Here is a 19139-nt window from a genome sequence, read left to right as displayed (position 1 = left end):
TGAGGATGCCAGGGCCTTTTAGCAACGTATTTTCCCTGCCCTGATTTGGGAAGCAGCTGAATCAGCCAGGCTGACACTTTAATGGCAGGCACCTGATCTCCTCTTCTGGAAAATTCTGGTTGGGGCAGTAGAAACATTTAGGAAAATAGGTGAAACTATTTAACAATCCTGAGGGAGCTGAGTTTAACATGGCAAATTTCAACTCAAGAATTCAGTAAGGAGCTGGTGGAGTCTGAGAAGGGGCAGCTGTAACAACAGACACTATTACCAGACCTATTCCAGAAGCCTTACTCATGGAGTTGTAATGACATCAATTTGCTTAAACCATCCAAGTGTGTTGCCAGTGAATTTATAGCTTGTGTAGTTACCATGACGATCCAAAGCTCACCAATATATTCTATTTGTTTGCTTTGCTCTACACTTAGGTTTTGGGTTATTTTCCTTGTTCCCACTGTGGTTCATGTAAGTAGCATTTACTTTAGCCATTCTTAAATTGTTTAAAAAAGGAGTGGGGAGAGGTGCAGGTCTTCACTGTAGTGCCTGTTACTGTTTACAGGGAGTGCAATCAGACCCCTTCTGCATTTGCCTTTGGTATGTGATTGAAATAGTAATAGAGAAACATGGTTTAGATAATTCAACTGCAGGATGTTATCTGTGCCTCTGCTATTAAAGGTTTGGAAGGAGACAAACACTTTACCCAGAGAGGGCTGAAGAGGCTTAAGCCTGTTCCACCTGACCCTGTGGTAGAATGATGGAATGGTTTGGGTTGGAAGTGACCCTAAAGATCATCTAGTTCTAACCTCCTGCCATGAGCAGATGATATTTGGCTCAGCAGACCCTTTGGTTTGACACAACACAATTATCTTCTTGACCCTGATGAGATTTTACCATGTACTGAAGAACACCCACAGATGCTGAGTGAGCCTGCAGAGTTCAGTAGGTGCAAACAATCCTTTACCTTTAAAAATTCACTACACTCCTCCAGTGGAGTAGTGCAAACTTTGCCAGTTACAGACAGTATCCACATGATCTTCCTGGAACAAGGAAGACCATGTGGATACTTTATATAGCATTTATGGCATTTATACTTTATATAGGTTTATAGCATGTTCACCTCGAGTTCCAGGTCCTTAGAATGTGCTGCTGCTCCTCTTTCCCCTTCCCTTGTCTGACCTCCCCCTCCAGTAAGTTGTTAGAGGAAGGCTCAAAAAATGCAGGACTCAAACAAGAAATTAAACTCAACCCCCAACTTCCTGCTTTTGTTCAGTGCCGAAAGCACACCAGGAATCTCTTCTAGCAAGAGCCCAAGTCTGCTATTTTTCCGTACTTTGCTCTATGCTGCTCTCTTCCTGTAGGATGGATTGGATTGGGCAACCACTGTTTTTCTCACACTGGCAGTCAAGTTTGACACCCATTTCCTGAACACTTTTTAAACAACTAAATTAAACCAATATTCTATTGCCATCAGGGTTGCTTTCTCTAATATCACTTCAAGGGCTGCCTCCCTCAGGTCTCATCCTCAAAATGAGCATTTTTAGATCACTGAAAACATCAAAGTGTTCTGAGAAGAACCAGCTGGACTTTACCCACAGGAGCACTGCTGTCAAAGCCTTCACCAGCTGGGTTCCTGGAAAGAAGCACACCAAAGCTGCAGCAGCAGAACAAACTTATGTACTCAACAGTCATTTAATTAAGAAATCAATCACCTGAGGAAGCACAGAACACAGGTGGTGACAAAGGCTGTGTTACAGTGCTTTTCTAGACCTTTTCAGTATCAGGTGAGGTGTGTTTATGTCCTTCCAGGCTGGGGCTGGCAAAGCCACGCTGCCAAGTTCTGCCTCTTTACAGGCCACACCAGATCTGGCTCCTTTGCCACCGCAGAATCACAATTCAGTCACAACTGCCAGCGGTGCATTCAGAATTCACTTGGATCAGAGCACACATTTATGTGTAAAAGCCAGGCTCTAAATTCCCCTGTTGTAGAAGAACTCTGTCTCTTCTGTAGATGCCAGAATTTCTGGTTCAAGGTCTGCTCGCTTTATCTGCAATGTAGGAAAAAAGGGAATCAGCACCACCACAGCCTGGTAAGTGGATGTTAAGTCCTTGTTACTGCAGTGCACTTTGCACAAATCAAAGTACTGCATTCAGTATTTGGGACTTGAGGCTCTTTGTTTACTTGGGGATTTGAGGGATTTGCTGTTGTTGTTTTGGGGCTTTTTTTTGCTCTTCCAATATTTTTTTACACGTGCACACATATGGGAAGAAATACTTAATATTTTAAAATAGTGACATTATCTCTGTTCACTGTAGAATCACAGAATTATTTACGTGTGAAAGGACCTTTAGGATCACCAAATTCAGCTGTAAATGTATTTGGGTGACACACAGGAGAACTTCTGCTGTGGGCTGAGCCATTGGGAAGCCCAAAGGGCATCAACCAGCCCTAATCTCAGTGCATAACTCTTCAAAAGTCCCCTCATTTATGTTCAGTTTGCCTCGTTGTCATAAGAGATTAAGAAATATAAAAAATACCCCAAAAAGCTAAAATGCCAGAAAGTTTAGGCAAATAAAAGAAACCACTGAAAATTACAAGAGCCCAGTCTGTGATTTGCTAAGAATATTCACAGAGAGGAAACAAATGCAGAAAGGCTCCTCTCTCATTTGGCCTTCTCCAAAGGCCAAGGTTCAGGAGTTACATCCTCCATTTAAAACCTGCCAGGAAGCCATTCTTTCCCAGTTCAGCAAGGCAGGGTGAAGAGATGTCACATGTGAACAGGTTTACCTCTCCAGTGAGCTCATGCTGGCTTTGCATGAGAGAAAATATTCTCATCTACATCTTTCCTTTCTCCTGCAGGACTGAATGCAGTGCTGGAAGAGCCTTGGCTTAAATCTTCAGCATACTTCTCCTGACCTTGCTTGCTTCAGACTGTTGTGAAAGTCTGATAAATCTACATTGAAAAGTGTAAATATAAATACCACACAATGCAATTCAGACCTCAAATGCCCTGTGAGCCTCTGCTGGTACATGGCCCTTCATGAGCAGCCTCTCTGCTGCCCCATTTCAGATGTACCACAATAATCTTGTTGATGTTTTATATGTGGCCTTCAGACTGCTGGCCATAGTTCTGGAAGGCTGATTTAATGTCAAAATAACCTTAAATCAATCCTGTGAAAGGACTTACCTCCCCACACTGCGGGAACATACTGAATGAGACTGGCAGCATCCCTGCTAGCACTGACATAATCACAAACATCCTCACTGGACTCAAACCACGAGGATTTTTAACCAATCTTGCTCTGTCCAAGACATTGAAAAAAGTATGTCAGTATATTGAAAAATAACCTGGCAGGGACACAAAGAGCATTAGCTACTATTTTACTGGTTGAAATGACACTGAAATTAGTAATAATCTAGGCTTATGGTTCCTAAAGATGTTTCCTTACTTCATTTCCTATGTTCTTACTCTTAACTTCCTGTGCTTTCCCTTTGTTTTGTGCTTGCCTGCAGCATTTTCCAAGCTCAGACTGTCAAGATTAAGAAAAAAGGCAGCAAGATCAAAGTACCAAAAGGAGAGAAAGTACATTAGTGCTTTAAAGTGTCTCTTTTCCTTAAGATTTTTCTTGCATTACCCTCTTTCCTTACACATTTAGTTCCTGTGGGCAGCCCTATTTTGCCTTGTGCAGTAATTTATTACTTAACATATATATTTAAAATTTTATTTTACATCTGCATTTGTCTTCTGGTAACAGGAGTTCCTTAAGCTGATAGGGAATCAATTTAGGCAACACCAAATTACCTGACAGAGATGATCCCTACCTGTACTATTCATATGACAAAAGACCATGACCGAAAGCTCAGGGCAGGCTAAGAATCCTCTCATACAGCATACAATGTATTCCTCTTAGGATACAGGGATTTAAAATGTTGAAAAGCAAGAACATGTTTTATAATAGGTGGAAAACTATTTGGAAGTTGGGATCCAGCTTTAGTTGCAAATTCAAGTGCCACATTACCTCTTCAAAAATATAAATCTAAGCTAAGTGCTGTGAACAACCTTGATACAGACATGGAGGTAGGTGCTGGAGAGCACAAACATGTTTCCTGCACGGGAACAGAGAGGAAAACCTCATTCCTGCAAACCCTCAGAGCACGGGTTCAGACATAACCGGATTCACTTAATGATCTCAAAGAATCAGCAGCAACTTCCCACAGCATCACTTCCAGCAAGGCAAGCAGTACTGCACAGCCCAGGAAAAACCTGGCAAATGGTAGCAGGCAGCCAGAAAACCAGAGCAGCAGTGAGCACCCCCAGCCCCTTGCAGTGCCCCTCACCTCTGCACACAGTACATGAGCACTTCTGGCAGGAAGAACGTTGTCCCAAACAAGACTGCTCTGGACAACGCCGTCTCCATAACAGCCTTCAGCGAGAGAGCAAAACAAGGGTTGTCAGAGGAGTGCTCTGGGCAGCTTCAAACACTGCCTGCTTCCCTGAGTGCTTTTGTCTTACACTCTGGAGTTTAAAGCAACAGGTTAATGAGGGATAACAACACCTATTAGAGGAATCCTTTCTCAAATGGAAACCAAGAGGCAAGTACTCTGCTCATGACTGAGAAATTCCTCAAAAGGAAGGTGCAACTACTGAGGAGTTTTCCTGCCATGATAATAATTTTGTTAAGACTTGCTTTTTAAAGTTGTGCTGAACTTCATGCAATTGTTTATACCTTCTGGGCATCCTAACTAGCCTGTGTTACATCTGAAGTTCTCTCTCCAGCTCTCCCCAAATCCTTATGCTCATGCAGTTGTTTCCACAATGCAGGGCTTTTCTCTGAGGTGTCCCATCAGAAGATCAGAAGTCTTATCTCTTTCTGGTGGTGACCAGGGAAAACAGGAATATTTGTGTCACTGTCTTTGGTCCTCAGTTTATCAGTCTGGGGAGGCAGCCAACCCTCAATGACACAAAAGTTACAGAACCTGGTTCCAGAGACCTAATCCAGGCCTGCCCAAAGATTCAGCACCTGAGGTGAGATTCCTTATTCAACATATCCAACCCCATCTACTCTCAGCATCGCATTCTTAGCAGGGAAATAAAGGCAAGTCAAAAAGGTTCTCCACCCCTCACCTACCTTCTCACCAGCCTTCTTAGACACTCCTATAACCTTGCCATGCCTGTCCATCACTTCTATCCCGTTATCAAATTCCGGGCTCCTCACCATGGCCACAGTGAATGCACTGGTCACACCTGCCGGGTTAAAGGGGATTTTGCTTTAACAGATCCAAAAGGACTGCCTCAATAGGAACATTCATAATGATGTGCATTTTCCATTTCCAGTTCAACAGTTCACAACTGAATAACCTGACAGCTTACAAAGACACTGCCCCACGCAAATCTCTTAGGATCTGAATCTTTGTTTCAGAAGTTTGAGAGAGATTGCAAGGCTTCAGTCCTAAAAGGTGCTTTGTCATTATGGATTCAGAGCTTAAAAATCATTTTCATCCAGCTCAAACCATGAGTACTTTGTCTTAAGTGGAGGGATTTCTGTTGTAGTTAGGTTTTGTCCTGCTCAACATAAAATCCAATGCAGAAGACAAAATCCTGACAGGAAGAGGGTGTCACAAAAGGCTGTATCCTGCATTGAAAGGAAAGGCATAGACTGTCAAACTGACCTTGCTTGAAAAAAGAGATTGCTATTTTTATTAGTTCTTGGTAGGGCTATTCAATAAAGACATTAGTGTACCACAGGGCACTTTGCAAATGCTGGACTAACATTAATCAATTACCCTCAGGCTTTTCTCTACATTTAAGAAAATGGAAGCACATTTAACACCTGCTTCAAAGGAAACAAATCAGAAACCTCCAATTAGGACCTCAGAAAGATCTGAGTAGGCATCTCACATAACCTGAAACGGAGGAGAGGATGCATTTTAATTTTATCATTTTTCCCCTAAGAAAGGCAAAAAGTTTCTATAATGGCAGTAGGAACACAACTAATGACATTAAATAGTCAAACTTGTCCTGGTCCAACTTCACCATGGCAGTAGAGCTGTTGCAGTAATGAACTGAGTCCCACTTTCCCTGTAAGATTCCCTGCTGGAACAAGCCTCACTTTCTGCACTCCCAGAGCGATGTCGCACTCTGGTGTCACAGATGTGCCACACCAGGTCATGTCAGTGCCACACCAGGTCACGTCAGTGCCACTGCTGCTGCCCTCCTGATCTGTCCTGCTGCTTTCAGGTATGTGTACAAAGGTCACAAGAGTGCTCTGCAGCTCTGACACTAAAACCAGCAGGAATCCAGTGAGCTCAGGGACACTGCGCAGTGGGAGTTGTCTCCCACAGAAAGGAGGGGGACAGCAAAGGTAGCTGAAGAAACAAAAGTGCAAAAGCAAGAAAACTCTCCAGTCAGGCAGGCAAATGGCCCTCAGGCCAGCTGCACAATGCCCAGTTTGTTTCTACTCACCAAAGAGAGGAGCAGGGAGCAGTTTTCTGACCACAAGTTGCATCAATGAGCTCTTCAGTGCGTAACGATTCACGAACATGAGAGGGAGAGCCTAAGGCATGGAGAGGACACAGGCACCTTCCATTGAAAAAATGTGCAGCATCCCAGTGGGACAGGTTAGCAAAATACATCTGTGACTTGGTGCATAGTTACTATCAATGAAAACAAACAAATGCCTTGCTTTAACATTCCAACAAAATATATGACTTCTCTAGTTAAAGAAGGTGCTTCTAATTACTCTTTTGGATAAGAATAGAAAATGTTATTATTAAAAGAAGCATTCAACATTATTACATAGAGGGCAGCAGCAGTGTGAATATAAAGACAGAAAAAAGAAAATTACCTCTGACTAATATTCCATGGACATTTGTCCAAGTGCATTTTGTCACACACTCTTCTCTCCCACAAACAGGAAATATTTCTATATTTTTCCTGATCCTCTGCAGTTTCAGTCCAATTCTATATTCCCATAATACACTTGCAGGAAGTTTCATTTAGGAATAAATGGCCAGCACACCAGCTGGCCCTCAGAGACTTCCCTGAAGGACAAAGGGAAGCACTCCCATGATGACCCATGGGCAGGGCTGCCTCCCCAGATTTCTGTAAGCCCTGAGCAATCCTGGCCAGCTGTTTTGCCCTGCAGTGGGCAGAGGTGAAACTCCCTCTAACAGAAGCAAGAACAATCACATTTTTCTGCCAGAAGCTTATGAAAATCACTGCTTCCTGTGAGGGGTGAGGAGAGGCTTTACAGAGACATCTACACTTGTGACGAGTGTCATGATGATACCTGAGCTAATTCTGATGTAGCAAACTCCAGAAACCACAAAATCCTATTCCAGCAGAGAGCACAGGGTCAGCTCCCTTCAGGAAGACTGATTTCCCTGCATCCAGTGCAGTATTTTCATGGCTGTGCTGTTCCTGGGATGTGAGCAAACACTGTCCAGTACTGATGCTTGCAGATCTCACCACTTGTTTGGCATTAAATCTTTTCACAACACCACATCAAAAATCAGCTACAACACCCCAGTGCCTCACTCTGTGTTTGTAAACACTGGCCAGCTCCTCTCACCACCTGTTTGCTAAGCTTGCAAAACAATAAAGAAAATTACACAAAAGGAAGCATCAGGGGAAGCCAAGCAAAATAATGGGTGACAGATGATCAGAAAGTATTCTTATTCTTGTTCTGTGGCAAGACATGAGAGCAGAGCACCAGAGCACAGTCCTGAAGGATATGTGGCACTGTGCTTGCCTACTCTTTCTCAGGAGAGCAATCATTGAGCAAATACTTACACCAACACAGGCTGAGTAGGAGATGGCTCCCAAGCCAAGCAAGATCTGCTTTTGATGAACTGAGTATTCCTAAGGACAGAAAAAACCACACTGCATAAGCACATTGTAAAACAATTGCAAATCAATTTCACAATGTCATTTGCACAATTAAGATGATTACAAAAATAAAAATCAACACTCACTTGAGCCTTTGGGGTGCCATTTCCATTTACCAGAGTGAATGCTGTGGTGTATGTGTGAAACACAAACTGCAGAAACAAGAGAGAATAAGAAAAATTGAATTCAGGATTGAGACTGGAAGGCCTGTAAAAGTAGAAAGAAAGAGGCAATTACCTGGGAAAAAAAAGAATGTTTTGCCCGGTGCTGAGCAGATGAAACGATGACCTAAGAGGAAAAAGGCACAAGAAAATGAGGTTTGGAGAGTGTAGAGGTTTTTGGTGCAGGAAGAACTGCTGAGGTACCACTGGCAGCAGTGCCAAAGGCTCCAGCCAGTGCCCAAAGCCATCAGCCTTGGTTCCAGACTATCACATTCTCTTGTTACAGAGGTGACATGCTCATTTTTCTGTTACACACACATGTATAAAACACAGACACACAGTGGTAAAACATTATGTGCAAGAACATTGCAGCAAGATACTTTCTTACCCAAAAGAAAAATGCATTTCTGCCTGTGAAGCTTAAATAGATGCAAATAAAATAACTAAGGTAACAAAAGTCTAATTAAAGAAATTAATGAGAAAGGGTCAGATTGGTTTTGCTGGGGATATGAATACTAACTTAGATGTAACTGATCTAAGATCAAAGATTTTAGAAGTTAATTTCCAGTTTATTTGTAAATTCAGACAGTGAATAAGAAGTTCAGCTTGAACAACCACAACCTTTCTTGAGATTTCAAGCTCAAGGTGTGGAGCACTTTCAAAAAACCAGAGTCAATCAGGATAAGAATATAAAATATTGAATAAGAGAAAGGCTGAGAATCTCCAAAGCCTCAGAGAAGGATCAGTAATTAATTTATGATTAGTGGATCAACCATCTTTACTATTAATGCCAGCACTGACTGTAACTACATCTGTGAGAGCACATTAAGATGTAATTATCAAAAAGACGTATTTCTACTAATTTTATTACTGTTATTAATGAATTTAACAGCCATCAAGACTTTCATTGTTCTTTCTAGCAGTGCCATGTTATGCTGTTATGTCTGTATGGAATGACATTTCTCAGGATGGACACTCACAGGCCAAGCCCAAACCCAAAGAATCTAAAGGAATAAATATGAAAATTATTACAGCTACAAATTATATGAAAAATGGTGCCATTTTTGAGCACAGTAATGAGTTTATTTTTACATCTCTGGTAATTTATTGATACCATTTCCTACTTGCAAATGCACCATCCACATAAGAAATAAATCATATTCTGGGTCTGAGACACAGAACAAAGGCTCCAACTCCTTCCCACTGCAGTTCCAGATTTTTGAGGCTGAACAGCCCAAACCCAGGACTTGCTCTCATTGCTGAGTGATCTCCCCTTGCATCAGAAAGCTGTCCTTCACACATGAACAATCTCTTGGAATGCTGCTGGAGAAGGGTAGCTAACAGCTTTGGACTTCCAGGGAGATTGTTTAAGGGCTCTATTCCAGGTTACTCAGCACTTCCATCAAACAGATGTCTTTCAAACAGCTTGTGATGAAGCTACAATCAGCCCAAACCTATTCCCTCCCTCCAACCCCAAGGCTATGGCAAATGGAAGCCTTGCTGGATCTGTCATGATTACTCACCAAGGGAAGAGTTATGGGCAGGAAAGCTAAAAAGAAAGAAAACTTTATTTCAGTAAAAATAACAGCTGTGAGTGCAGGTGGATGGGCTTGAGCAGAAAATTGCACTAACTTCACCCATCTATTTCCATCTCTAAGTAAAACACTGCCCACAAACCCCAGCATCACCATTAACTTCAACCCCAAGCTTTATCTCTCACTCCTCATTCAAGAAGCCACAGTCCCTGTTCATATTTCACAGCCAAATGGAGCCCTCATGAACTCCACTCCCCAGGGCTGCTTGGAAGCCAAATAACTGGACACAAGTTCAGCTCTCTGTTCAAAAAGAGAGGTATAACAAAAGCTGCCACAGTTGTGAGTGGCCACAGGAGATAATGAGTAAATGGACTCAGTATGGTTATATCTGATTAACAACCTTTGCTGCCTAAACAACACCCCAAGCACACCTGAGGCCAGCAGAAAGTAAATCCAGCAGCCACAGCCATCAAGGGAAGAACTTAAATTATAGCAGACAGTTAAACAGGGAGGGGTTTGGAAACTCATTCTGCAGCAAGAAGCAGCAGAGACTAATCAGAGTGTTTCCATCTAGAGGAGCAGATTATCCCAGGGAGAAATTCCTCAACAGGACCATAGGAATAAATAAATAAATTTTCAACACATATATCAGTCCAACTAACAGAGAGTCTGCTTGCTTTTCCATATGGAGAAGAGTGTCACTGTGGTATCACAGCAGCTATTTACCATGAGCTATTCCTCCTTGATGCCTCAGTCACACACAGAAAATTTCACTTAAAGGAACCTACCTGGAGGTCTAAACATAACAGGAATTATCTTTTCTGTATCAGGATGTACACTGGACTTAAAAAGAAAAAAAGAAAGCAAATTAGAACATCTTTGCCATACTTGAATAAGGAAAAAAGAAATCACCTAAATATTTTGTAAACTTACCAGGCTTAGCAAGAAGGCTTGTCTGGTCTACAACAGTTGGAAAATTAGGTTAGTAATTCAATTTCAGAAGAGGTGAGGTAAAATCTCCTTTCTAAATTTATTCTATGTTTTTTTCTAATCACTTTATTTTACACAAAGAGTATACATTTATATATCCTTTTAGTTATATTTTCCCCAGAAATTTCTCTCCGAATGCTTCCTGTTGAATAAAAAGCACTCACATCCCATGGGCTGAGCACACACTAGGGCAGAACAGAAGGTTAATTTTCAAAAGTTAAAACTAATAGGTATTTTAAAACATAAAACAACAATTAAATACAGCTAAACACTTATGTTAAGACTTTAACTGCAGTCCAAAATACCTGATTATTCTGTTTGGGCTCACTTAGGGTCTTCTCATTGGTTTCTATTAATAACCTGGTTCTTTTTATTTCATTCTGTATTTGAGAAAAAACAAACAAAAAGACCAAAAAACCCTCAGATTTCAATATTTGAGTGCAATACACCAGCTATAAAACACTGCAAATGCAAACCTAGAAGCTGATGATGAACCTGTTTCTCAGCTGAGCACTGAAAGCAAGAACACAGCTAGACACAAGGAATTCACAATTGTAGAAACTTTTAAACTATTGGGATAATTCACCTGCTGGCACAGTCTGAGCAAGGCTGCTGAGTTGGCTGTGCCCAGAAATGCCCCTCGGTTTATGTAATCAGAAATAGAAGTGCACACACGTGTATTTCTGCAGAATTGCAGAACGCTTTGGGTTGGAAGGGACCTTAAAGCCCACGCAGTGCCACCCCCTTCCATGGCAGGGCCACCTCCCACTGTCCCAGGCTGCTCCAGCCCCGGCCAAGATCCCTGGCCTTGGGCATTTCCAGATCCTGGCCTTGAGCACTTCCAGATCCCTGGCCTTGGACATTTCCACACCCCTGGCCTTGGACATTTCCAGATCCCTGGCCTTGGACATTTCCAGATCCCTGGCCTTGGGCATTTCCAGATCCCCGGCCTTGGGCATTTCCACACCCCTAGCCTTGGACATTTCCAGATCCCTGGCCTTGGGCATTTCCAGATCCCTGGCCTTGGGCATTTCCAGATCCCCGGCCTTGGGCATTTCCAGATCCCTGGCCTTGGGCATTTCCAGATCCCTGGCCTTGAGCACTTCCAGATCCCTGGCCTTGGACATTTCCACACCCCTGGCCTTGAGCATTTCCAGATCCCTGGCCTTGAGCATTTCCAGATCCCCGGCCTTGGGCATTTCCAGATCCCTGGCCCTGGGCATTTCCAGATCCTGGCCTTGGGCACTTCCAGGGATCCAGGGGCAGCCACAGCTTCTCCGAGCACCCTGTGCCAGGGCCTGCCCACCCGCACAGGGAAGGATTTCTTTCCGCTGTACCATCTAAACCTTCTCCCTGTCAGTTTAAAGCCATTTCCCCTTGTCCTGTCACTCCGTGCCCTTGTCCAAAGCAGCTCCCCGGCTCCCTTGCAGCCTCTTTAGGCATCGGAACATGACATCCACCTCTACATTCCTCCTGTTTCCCTCTCCCCAGCAGTGACCCCGTTTCTCAGCCCGCCCAAGCCACAGCCCTGAGGTCGCTCGCTCATCTCCCCCCTCCCCGCGGTACTCACGGAGGACGTGAGCAGCAGCAGCGGATCCAAGGCATCGGCCCAGAGGAGAAACCTCTGGAGGAAAGACTGCGGGAGACACGTTTGAGAGAGACGAGGCGTTATTTCGGCCCTTCCCCGAGCCCGCCCCGCGCCCGCAGCCCTGCACTCCGCACCTGCCCCTCGGCCCTCCACAAGCGCAGGTTGGCGTCCATGGCGCCGGAAGCGCGGCGGGCGCGGTGCGCTGCTGCACGCTCCGGGCGGGCGCGGGGCCGCCGCGCCGGGGCCCGCTGCCGGCAGCGCCGCGGGGAGAGGCTGCGCGGCTTTTTCCCTTTCCAGCGGCTTTCCCCGGGAAAGCAAGGCCCTTTGGCCTTTTACCTTTCCAGCGGCTCCCCCCGGGAAGGCAGAGCCGAGGAGCCGGGCTGCGGAGAAACCCCCGCGCCCTCCGCGGGACGGCGGAACGGAAAGGCCAGGCCAGGTGAAGGTCGGGACGCCGCAGGCACAACCCGGCCGCTCGGGGTTATTGGGGACAATTCCACGCGTAAATTCCAGGTTTATCGGGAACAGTTCCACGGGTAAATTCCAGGTTTATTGTGAACAATTCCACGGTTAAATACCAGGTTTATCGGGAACAATTCCAGCCTTACATGTCACCAAACACCGGGCTTGAAAACATTTGCAAGTAATGGAACTTGGAGCATCAGCACGCACGGCACCACTTTAGTCTTTTTTTAATCCCTTTTTACAGTGGAGCGTTGATCCCCATTTGAAAGCTAACTTAGGACTCAGCCACCTTCTTTGGACAGAAGATAAAAAACACAAACCTACCGAGTGTTGTATTGATCTGCAGCCCCCCAGGACTCTCCCCCGCAGCTGTGAACTGCTGTGCACAGCGGGGCAGGACAGAGCTCCGGAGGCAGTGAACACATCAAATTCCTTCAAAACACAGAAACAGGGCTGAGGGGAAAGGGAAGGAAGAGCAAAGCACCACACCTGCTGCTAGGCCACGTTAAGATTATTTTATTATGGCTGGAGAGATGCTACATCAGTTTCGAGCAGTACAAGAGTCAAGCAAATTCAAGTGAAAGAAAACTTGCCATGAAGCTCCAGTAAGTGCACAGAGGGGTTCAAGTTTTTACCATCTCCCAAATAAAATTAAACTTCATGCTTGTTAGTGCTCCTGAGCAGCTGCACTTCCTTTTTAAACTGCACATATTTACATTCATTCCATGTTTTAGTGCATTCACACACAAACCCCATGATTTTTAAAATTATTTTTACTTGTTGCATTAATCTCTTTCTCTACAAAATTCATTACAAACAAACCATGTATCAAAATTCTATCCTTGTTTTGTTGCAATTATTTTTTTTAACAGAATTTTCTGTTGTGTGAGAAAACGAAATGCAGGACATTTTCTGGTCCAAAACTAGTAAAAGAAAGAGAGAAAAGCCAGGGGAAGGCAACTGTAACTTGTGTACTCATCACATTCAGGAAGATAATTAACAGTTGCAGAAATCCATGAAACTGAAGTTGCAGAAGACGGGGAAAGCCTTAGTTTTACTCTTTGTAAAGCAAGACAAGGGAGTCAGTAAATATTTCAGCATTTAATTTCTTCTTAAACACAAGAAAATGAGAGCTTTTATTTTTATTATTAACTTTTACAATCATCGCTGTTTTCCTAATGTCTTCAGTGAGCAAAATTAAGAGTTTTGTCCACATATTTGAGTGTTTATTTATGCACTTTTTCAAAATATTCTTTAGAACCTTCTGGGCTTGGTTTGATCTGTCAAGAAAAGAAAGTTTAGTTATTACTTGGTACACATATGGTAAAAACATGAGAGGTTTGAGACTTTATCCAAGAAAATCTATGCATACTTTATAAAAACAGTAATCTACTTCTGTTTCTGCACTTGGTTGAAAGACAAAAGCCTAGATCATATATGAACCATATTTTTCTTGTTAAATTACAACGCATTAAATAAGTAAAAAATCTGAACTCAGTTAATAGAGAGTCTGAGTCAAATTTGGAGTTTTGAACATGATTTGCATCTCCTGAAAGGAAACATTAACTTTCTTCACAGAAATCCCACACTTAGTATCAGACAAACACACTAAATTTGCCTGACCGATACAAGCTTTGTGTTTAGACACAGATTGAGTCCAGCACCTCCCACCCGAGCGGATGCCAGCCCTGCAGACGAGCAGCAGGAGGCAGTGCTATCTTTAGCAGGGTTCTATTTAGCAGTGAGCTCTCACCGTGGGGGAGTCTGGGGTCCAGTTGGCCGGGCACACCTCTCCGTGCGTCTCCACGAACTGGAAGGCCTTCACCAGGCGCAGCGTCTCCTCCACGCTGCGCCCCACGGGCAGGTCGTTGATGCTCAGGTGCTTCACCAGCCCGCTGGGGTCGATGATGAACAGACCTCTGCAATGGAGCAGCAGTTTAGGGAGGGCAAATCACCTTCCAAGGCCAATCACGAGGAATTCCTAATTGCAGGCATCACTTAGGAGCAGAACTACAGCGTTTGGTGGCTTGTTTGTTAGCAAAGTGATCCACTGCCACTGTGAAATTACCAAGTATGCATAGAGGCTATTCCATCCAGGCAGACAGAGCAAAGGGACAACTCCATGTTCAACCTGTACTTCAAAACTGAAAGCTGGCATCCTGCCCACAGCTTTTTGGTCAAATCTGTAGGTACTGAGTGAAGAGCTGCTTGTGCATTATGTTACTAAATTAAATCTCGTTACATACAAATACTTGTGAAAACCAAAGTCTCAGTCTTACCTTGCTAATTAACTTAATCTGTCAGTAAACAAATGTCAAAAGTTCCTGACCCAAAGAGACCAGGAACTGAAGGTCCCCAGAAGACTCCTACCCAATCCACTGTATCTTAGAACCACTATGGAAAAAATTATCAGAAATTGCCCTTCTATGCTGCCCTCTTTCCTTAGTGACACGGAGTTCTCCCTCTCTCTCAGAGCAGAAGAGCTGGCTTTTCCCTCACAGATTTTCAGAGCTTCACGGCCAAAATGGCCAGGTGCCCTTCTCCTAGGGTGGGACGCAGCCATCCTGCAGCAGAAAACATCTCACAGTCTTTACCTGGTGCGATTTTCCCCCAGGAGGGGACAGTGGGCCCACTGTTGGTTAGGCGGGGTTGTGTCACAGCACAGCTACCAGCAGTCCAGCCTTACCTCAGGGCTATGCCAGGTCCTTCCAGCAGCACCCCGTAATCCCGGGAGATCTGTTTCGTGAGGTCCGACAGAACTGGAATATTCATCTTGCCCAAACCGCCGCTCTAGAGAACAGAGGAAGATTTTTCTAGGTCAGAAAAAGCTCCATGGGATCATCCTTCCTGAGCTGCTGGATTCCATGTTCCTGAGGGCACAGTAACAACACAACCACGGCATCTGCTCCATGAAAGGAACTGTGAGCGGTGTTGCTTGGGTTTGCTTTGTTTGTTTGTTTGTTTCAAAGTCGTCAGGAACAGTTTGTTTCTTTAGAAAGTGAAAATTTCTTTAGCACTGAGCATTTTAGGATTGCTTATTTTGGTGGTAAGAGGCTACCAATGGCAACAGCTATAAATTTCCAGAAAAATTTCCTTTGTACCCTACTCAGGAGCTTTGAATAGAAAAATTTCTACTGCATATTCAAGTGTTCAGAATTAAATAGGATGAACATGGTGGGGAGGGAAGGGAAACAAGCCTGTGAACAAATTTTGGACCACACATCTGATGAAGAACAACTGACCTTATCACTCTCTACAACTACTTAAAAGTGGGTGTAGCCAGGTGGGGGTAAGCCTCTTCTCCCAGGTAACAATGAACAGGACAAGAAGAAATGGCATCAAATTGCCCCAGGGGATGTTTATATCGAATGTTATCAAAAATGCCTTCACAGAAAGGATTGTCAGGCATTGGAACAGGCTTCCTAGGGCATGGGAAAAAAACCAAACATATGGATGTGGCAGTTGAGGACAGGGGTGAACATGGTGATGGTGATGCTGAGTTGGACTTCATGATCCTAGAGATTTTTTCCAACCTTAACAATTCTACGATTCCAAACACTAACTATGTCAGAGATCTGCTGCTCTATTCAGAGCACTTTTTTTTTTGGTTTTGCCTCCTACAAATCAATTTCAATATTATTTGAAGAGTCAAACAAGATTTCTTTCAGTTTTGCCACATACTGAGACTGCAAGAGAGATAAGCTCTCTAACCTTGAAACAAGGCTGGAGTTTGTTAGCTTTGCTATTCTTGGCATCATCAGTGAATCACTGTGTAATCTCAGCCACTCAGACCCTGATCTTGCAAACACTTGTCTGCAGCAGAGTTCCCTGCACAGAGCTTTGAGCACAGATGTCAGAGAAACCATGGCTTCATCTTCTCCGGGTGCCAGTTTCCTGCCTGTGCCACCACGGAATTCTTTCCACCCTGTGCAGGGTGTTTTTAGTTGGATTTGATGATCCTTGTTGGTCCCTTTCAATTCAAAACAGTCTGTGCACCTGTAAAATATGTGTGTGACTGACATACCCTGAACACCTTTGGGATAAAGCTGTCAAGTCAGGCCACAGTCACATTGCTGAGCTTTCAACAAAGCATGCAGAAAAGAAATACTCTTGAGAGGCTCAGCCAAGGTGTACTAAATCCAGCAAACTCTCCTCCCTCCCCTGCATGTTCCCCTCTCCAGTGAAAAGCTGTCTTCATCACTTTCCTTTCCTAAAGAAAGCCAAAACCCTCCACTTGTACTGCAAGAACAGAACCCTTTCAGCCAGTGAGTTAATGATACAAGTGCTCCAGTTAACTGGTGGTTCTTCTGCTTCCATCCTGAAGCCACCACTCTTGAGTACTTGTTAACAGTAATGACTGAACATCTGCTGCTCCTTTTCTGTGTTCGTTTTTGTGCATTATCAGCTGTCACAGGCATCTTAGGACAGTGATATGTACACTGAACATTTGTCTTTTGAGATAAATGTACAAGCATACAATGTTATCAACAAGGCTATCATCACAGCAAAACAAGTTACAAACGCAAGCCAAATAATTAAGAAAAAGGAAACAAAAGACAGAGGTCAGAATTATGCCATCAAATGTAGAAGTTGACTGCATGTGACTTTAGGAAATCTATTAGATATCAGTGTTGGCACAATTATTTATTCAACTCCTCTTCTCTGAAGCTCTTGTGAAGAGAAACCAAACCAACAGAGAAAGCCCTAAAAAGATACTCAGTTCCTACCTTTCGTGGTGTGTTTATCCAGGCCAGATGACTGAAATGAGAGTCCACTGAAACTGCCACCACTTCACAGTTCACATCACGAAATTCCTTTGCCTTGTCGCTGAAAGCCACAATTTCCGTGGGGCAGACAAAGGTGCTGGTGGGCAGACAGATCAGGCTGTAATAATTCTGCCATATTCTCTAGAGAAGACTCTTGTGTGTTTCTAGGTTTGAGTGCAGCAGAGCATTTTCTTTAGACTGAAAATTTTAGCCTGCTCAAGGTTAGTTTCAGTCTCAAACCAACATAGTCACACAGCGGGCACACTAGTTACCTTCTCTGAGTTCTAGACACATTCCTTACAAGGATGGAGAAACTGTCTCTGCTAGAGACTCTCCAGACAGAGAGTTTTTGGAAACTATAACAGAAAGGTCTGCATGTTAAACCCTTCTGCATGTGCTCATATGCACCAGGATGCTCTTGGCGATTCCAGTCTTCTGAGCAGACTGCCCCCCATCCTGTCATGTTTTGCCCTGAAGTTGTGTATCTGCTGTTCTGCTGGCCTTGCTGCTTCAAGAACACAATCTCCAAGGCAGCCCCAAATTGCAAGGCAATGCCCTCACCCCTGGGATCTGACTGTGACAGGAATCACAGCCAGCTCCTGCTGCAGTCCCTGCAGCGAGATGCTCTCCAGCCACCCTGTCCACTGCTGTAACACACAGTGGCCATGTGCTGCCAATCTTATCAGTCACACTCTAAAAACGGGCACATCTGCCCTGCAAGACGGGCTCAAATCGGGCAAAACCAGAACGACCTGCAGCGCTTGTGATGACCTTCAGCAAGGCAGAAGGCGCACCGGGAAGGGGAGAAACCCGCACTCACAAGTCCAGGGGGTAGAAGAAGAGAACCAGGTATTTCCCCTTGAAATCATCTAGGCTCAGCTCCTTGAACTCTCCGTTAACGACGGCCGTTCCCTTGAAGTGCGGGGCCTGCTGGGTCACCGCCACAGCGAGCCGCGAGGAGCCTGCGGAGGGGAGAACGCAGAGCTGCGGGCCGGGCCCGGGAGCGCTCCCGGCGCGCGTCCCCCGCCCGCCCTCCCGCACTTACCGAGGCTGAAGGCACGGCGGGCGCAGGCCGAGGGCCGTGCCGGTCCCCTCCTGGCGGCGGCGGCAGCCACGGGCACCTGCGGGGACAGGGAGGGACAGGGAGGGACAGGGAGGTGAGCGCGGCTGCCGGGCGAGCGGGCAGCCCCGCGGGCGGGCCCTCGCTCACCGCGGCGCGGAGCAGCCTCCCCAGCGCGGCGGCCATGTCGAGCGGCGGGCGGGCGGGGCGGGCCGCGCCGCCGGGGGCGGGAACCGCGGAGGGGCGGTGAGGGACGCACGGGATCGCAGGATCGATCGGAGTGGGAAAGGCTGCTGGGACCGAGGAGCGCAGCCCACGGCTGAACACCACCGCGTAAACAGACCATGGCACCGAGGGCGCGTTCAGTGTTTCCCTGAACACTTCCAGGGACGGTGGCTCCACCACATCCCTGGGCAGCCCATTCCAGTAAATGGAAGGGTGTCTAACCAAGGGTGTCTAAACACCCTTTCGGTGAAGAAATTCTTCCTAATGTCCAACCTAAACCTTCTCTGCCACAGCTTGAGGCCATGTCCTCTTGTCTTGCCATTTGTCACCTGGGAGCAGAGCCCGACCCCGACCTCTCCTGTCAGGGAGCTGTGGAGAGTGACACAACTGAGCCTCCTCCATCTCCCCCCTGCTCTTCACAGGACTTGTGCTCCAGACCTTTCCCCAGCTCCGTTCCCTTCTCTGGAAG

At 45.2% G+C, this 19139-nt stretch overlaps 2 protein-coding genes across 3 annotated transcripts; both read right to left on the bottom strand.

Moving 5' to 3' along the window:
* Window positions 1–1669: 1669 nt before the first annotated feature.
* On the bottom strand, window positions 1670–12533 carry SFXN4 (sideroflexin 4). Of its 2 annotated transcripts, XM_063405214.1 has the most exons (14): window positions 12292–12472; window positions 12140–12205; window positions 10875–10949; window positions 10513–10539; window positions 10368–10422; window positions 9568–9593; window positions 8121–8171; window positions 7970–8035; window positions 7788–7856; window positions 6459–6549; window positions 5125–5240; window positions 4334–4419; window positions 3183–3297; window positions 1670–2042 (listed from the first exon to the last, which is right to left on the bottom strand). In XM_063405214.1, exons 1-14 carry the CDS (start codon window positions 12328–12330, stop codon window positions 1965–1967), a joined length of 960 nt encoding a protein of 319 aa, XP_063261284.1. In that variant the 5' UTR covers window positions 12331–12472; the 3' UTR covers window positions 1670–1964. The 2 variants fall into 2 exon arrangements, with proteins under 2 accessions (XP_063261284.1, XP_063261285.1); XM_063405215.1 differs by lacking the exon at window positions 10875–10949 and having other exon boundaries at window positions 12292–12533.
* A 1174-nt stretch (window positions 12534–13707) lies between these two features.
* PRDX3 (peroxiredoxin 3) lies at window positions 13708–18670 on the bottom strand. The gene is made up of 7 exons (XM_063405216.1): window positions 18596–18670; window positions 18431–18506; window positions 18206–18347; window positions 17347–17482; window positions 15306–15409; window positions 14373–14538; window positions 13708–13899 (listed from the first exon to the last, which is right to left on the bottom strand). The coding sequence occupies exons 1-7, from the start codon at window positions 18629–18631 to the stop codon at window positions 13846–13848; spliced, it is 714 nt and encodes a 237-aa protein (XP_063261286.1). The 5' UTR covers window positions 18632–18670; the 3' UTR covers window positions 13708–13845.
* Window positions 18671–19139: the final 469 nt, after the last annotated feature.

This window comes from Prinia subflava, chromosome 9 (assembly GCF_021018805.1).
Source record: "Prinia subflava isolate CZ2003 ecotype Zambia chromosome 9, Cam_Psub_1.2, whole genome shotgun sequence".
Taxonomy (NCBI): domain Eukaryota; kingdom Metazoa; phylum Chordata; class Aves; order Passeriformes; family Cisticolidae; genus Prinia; species Prinia subflava.
This window is presented reverse-complemented; position numbering and strand designations above follow the sequence as displayed.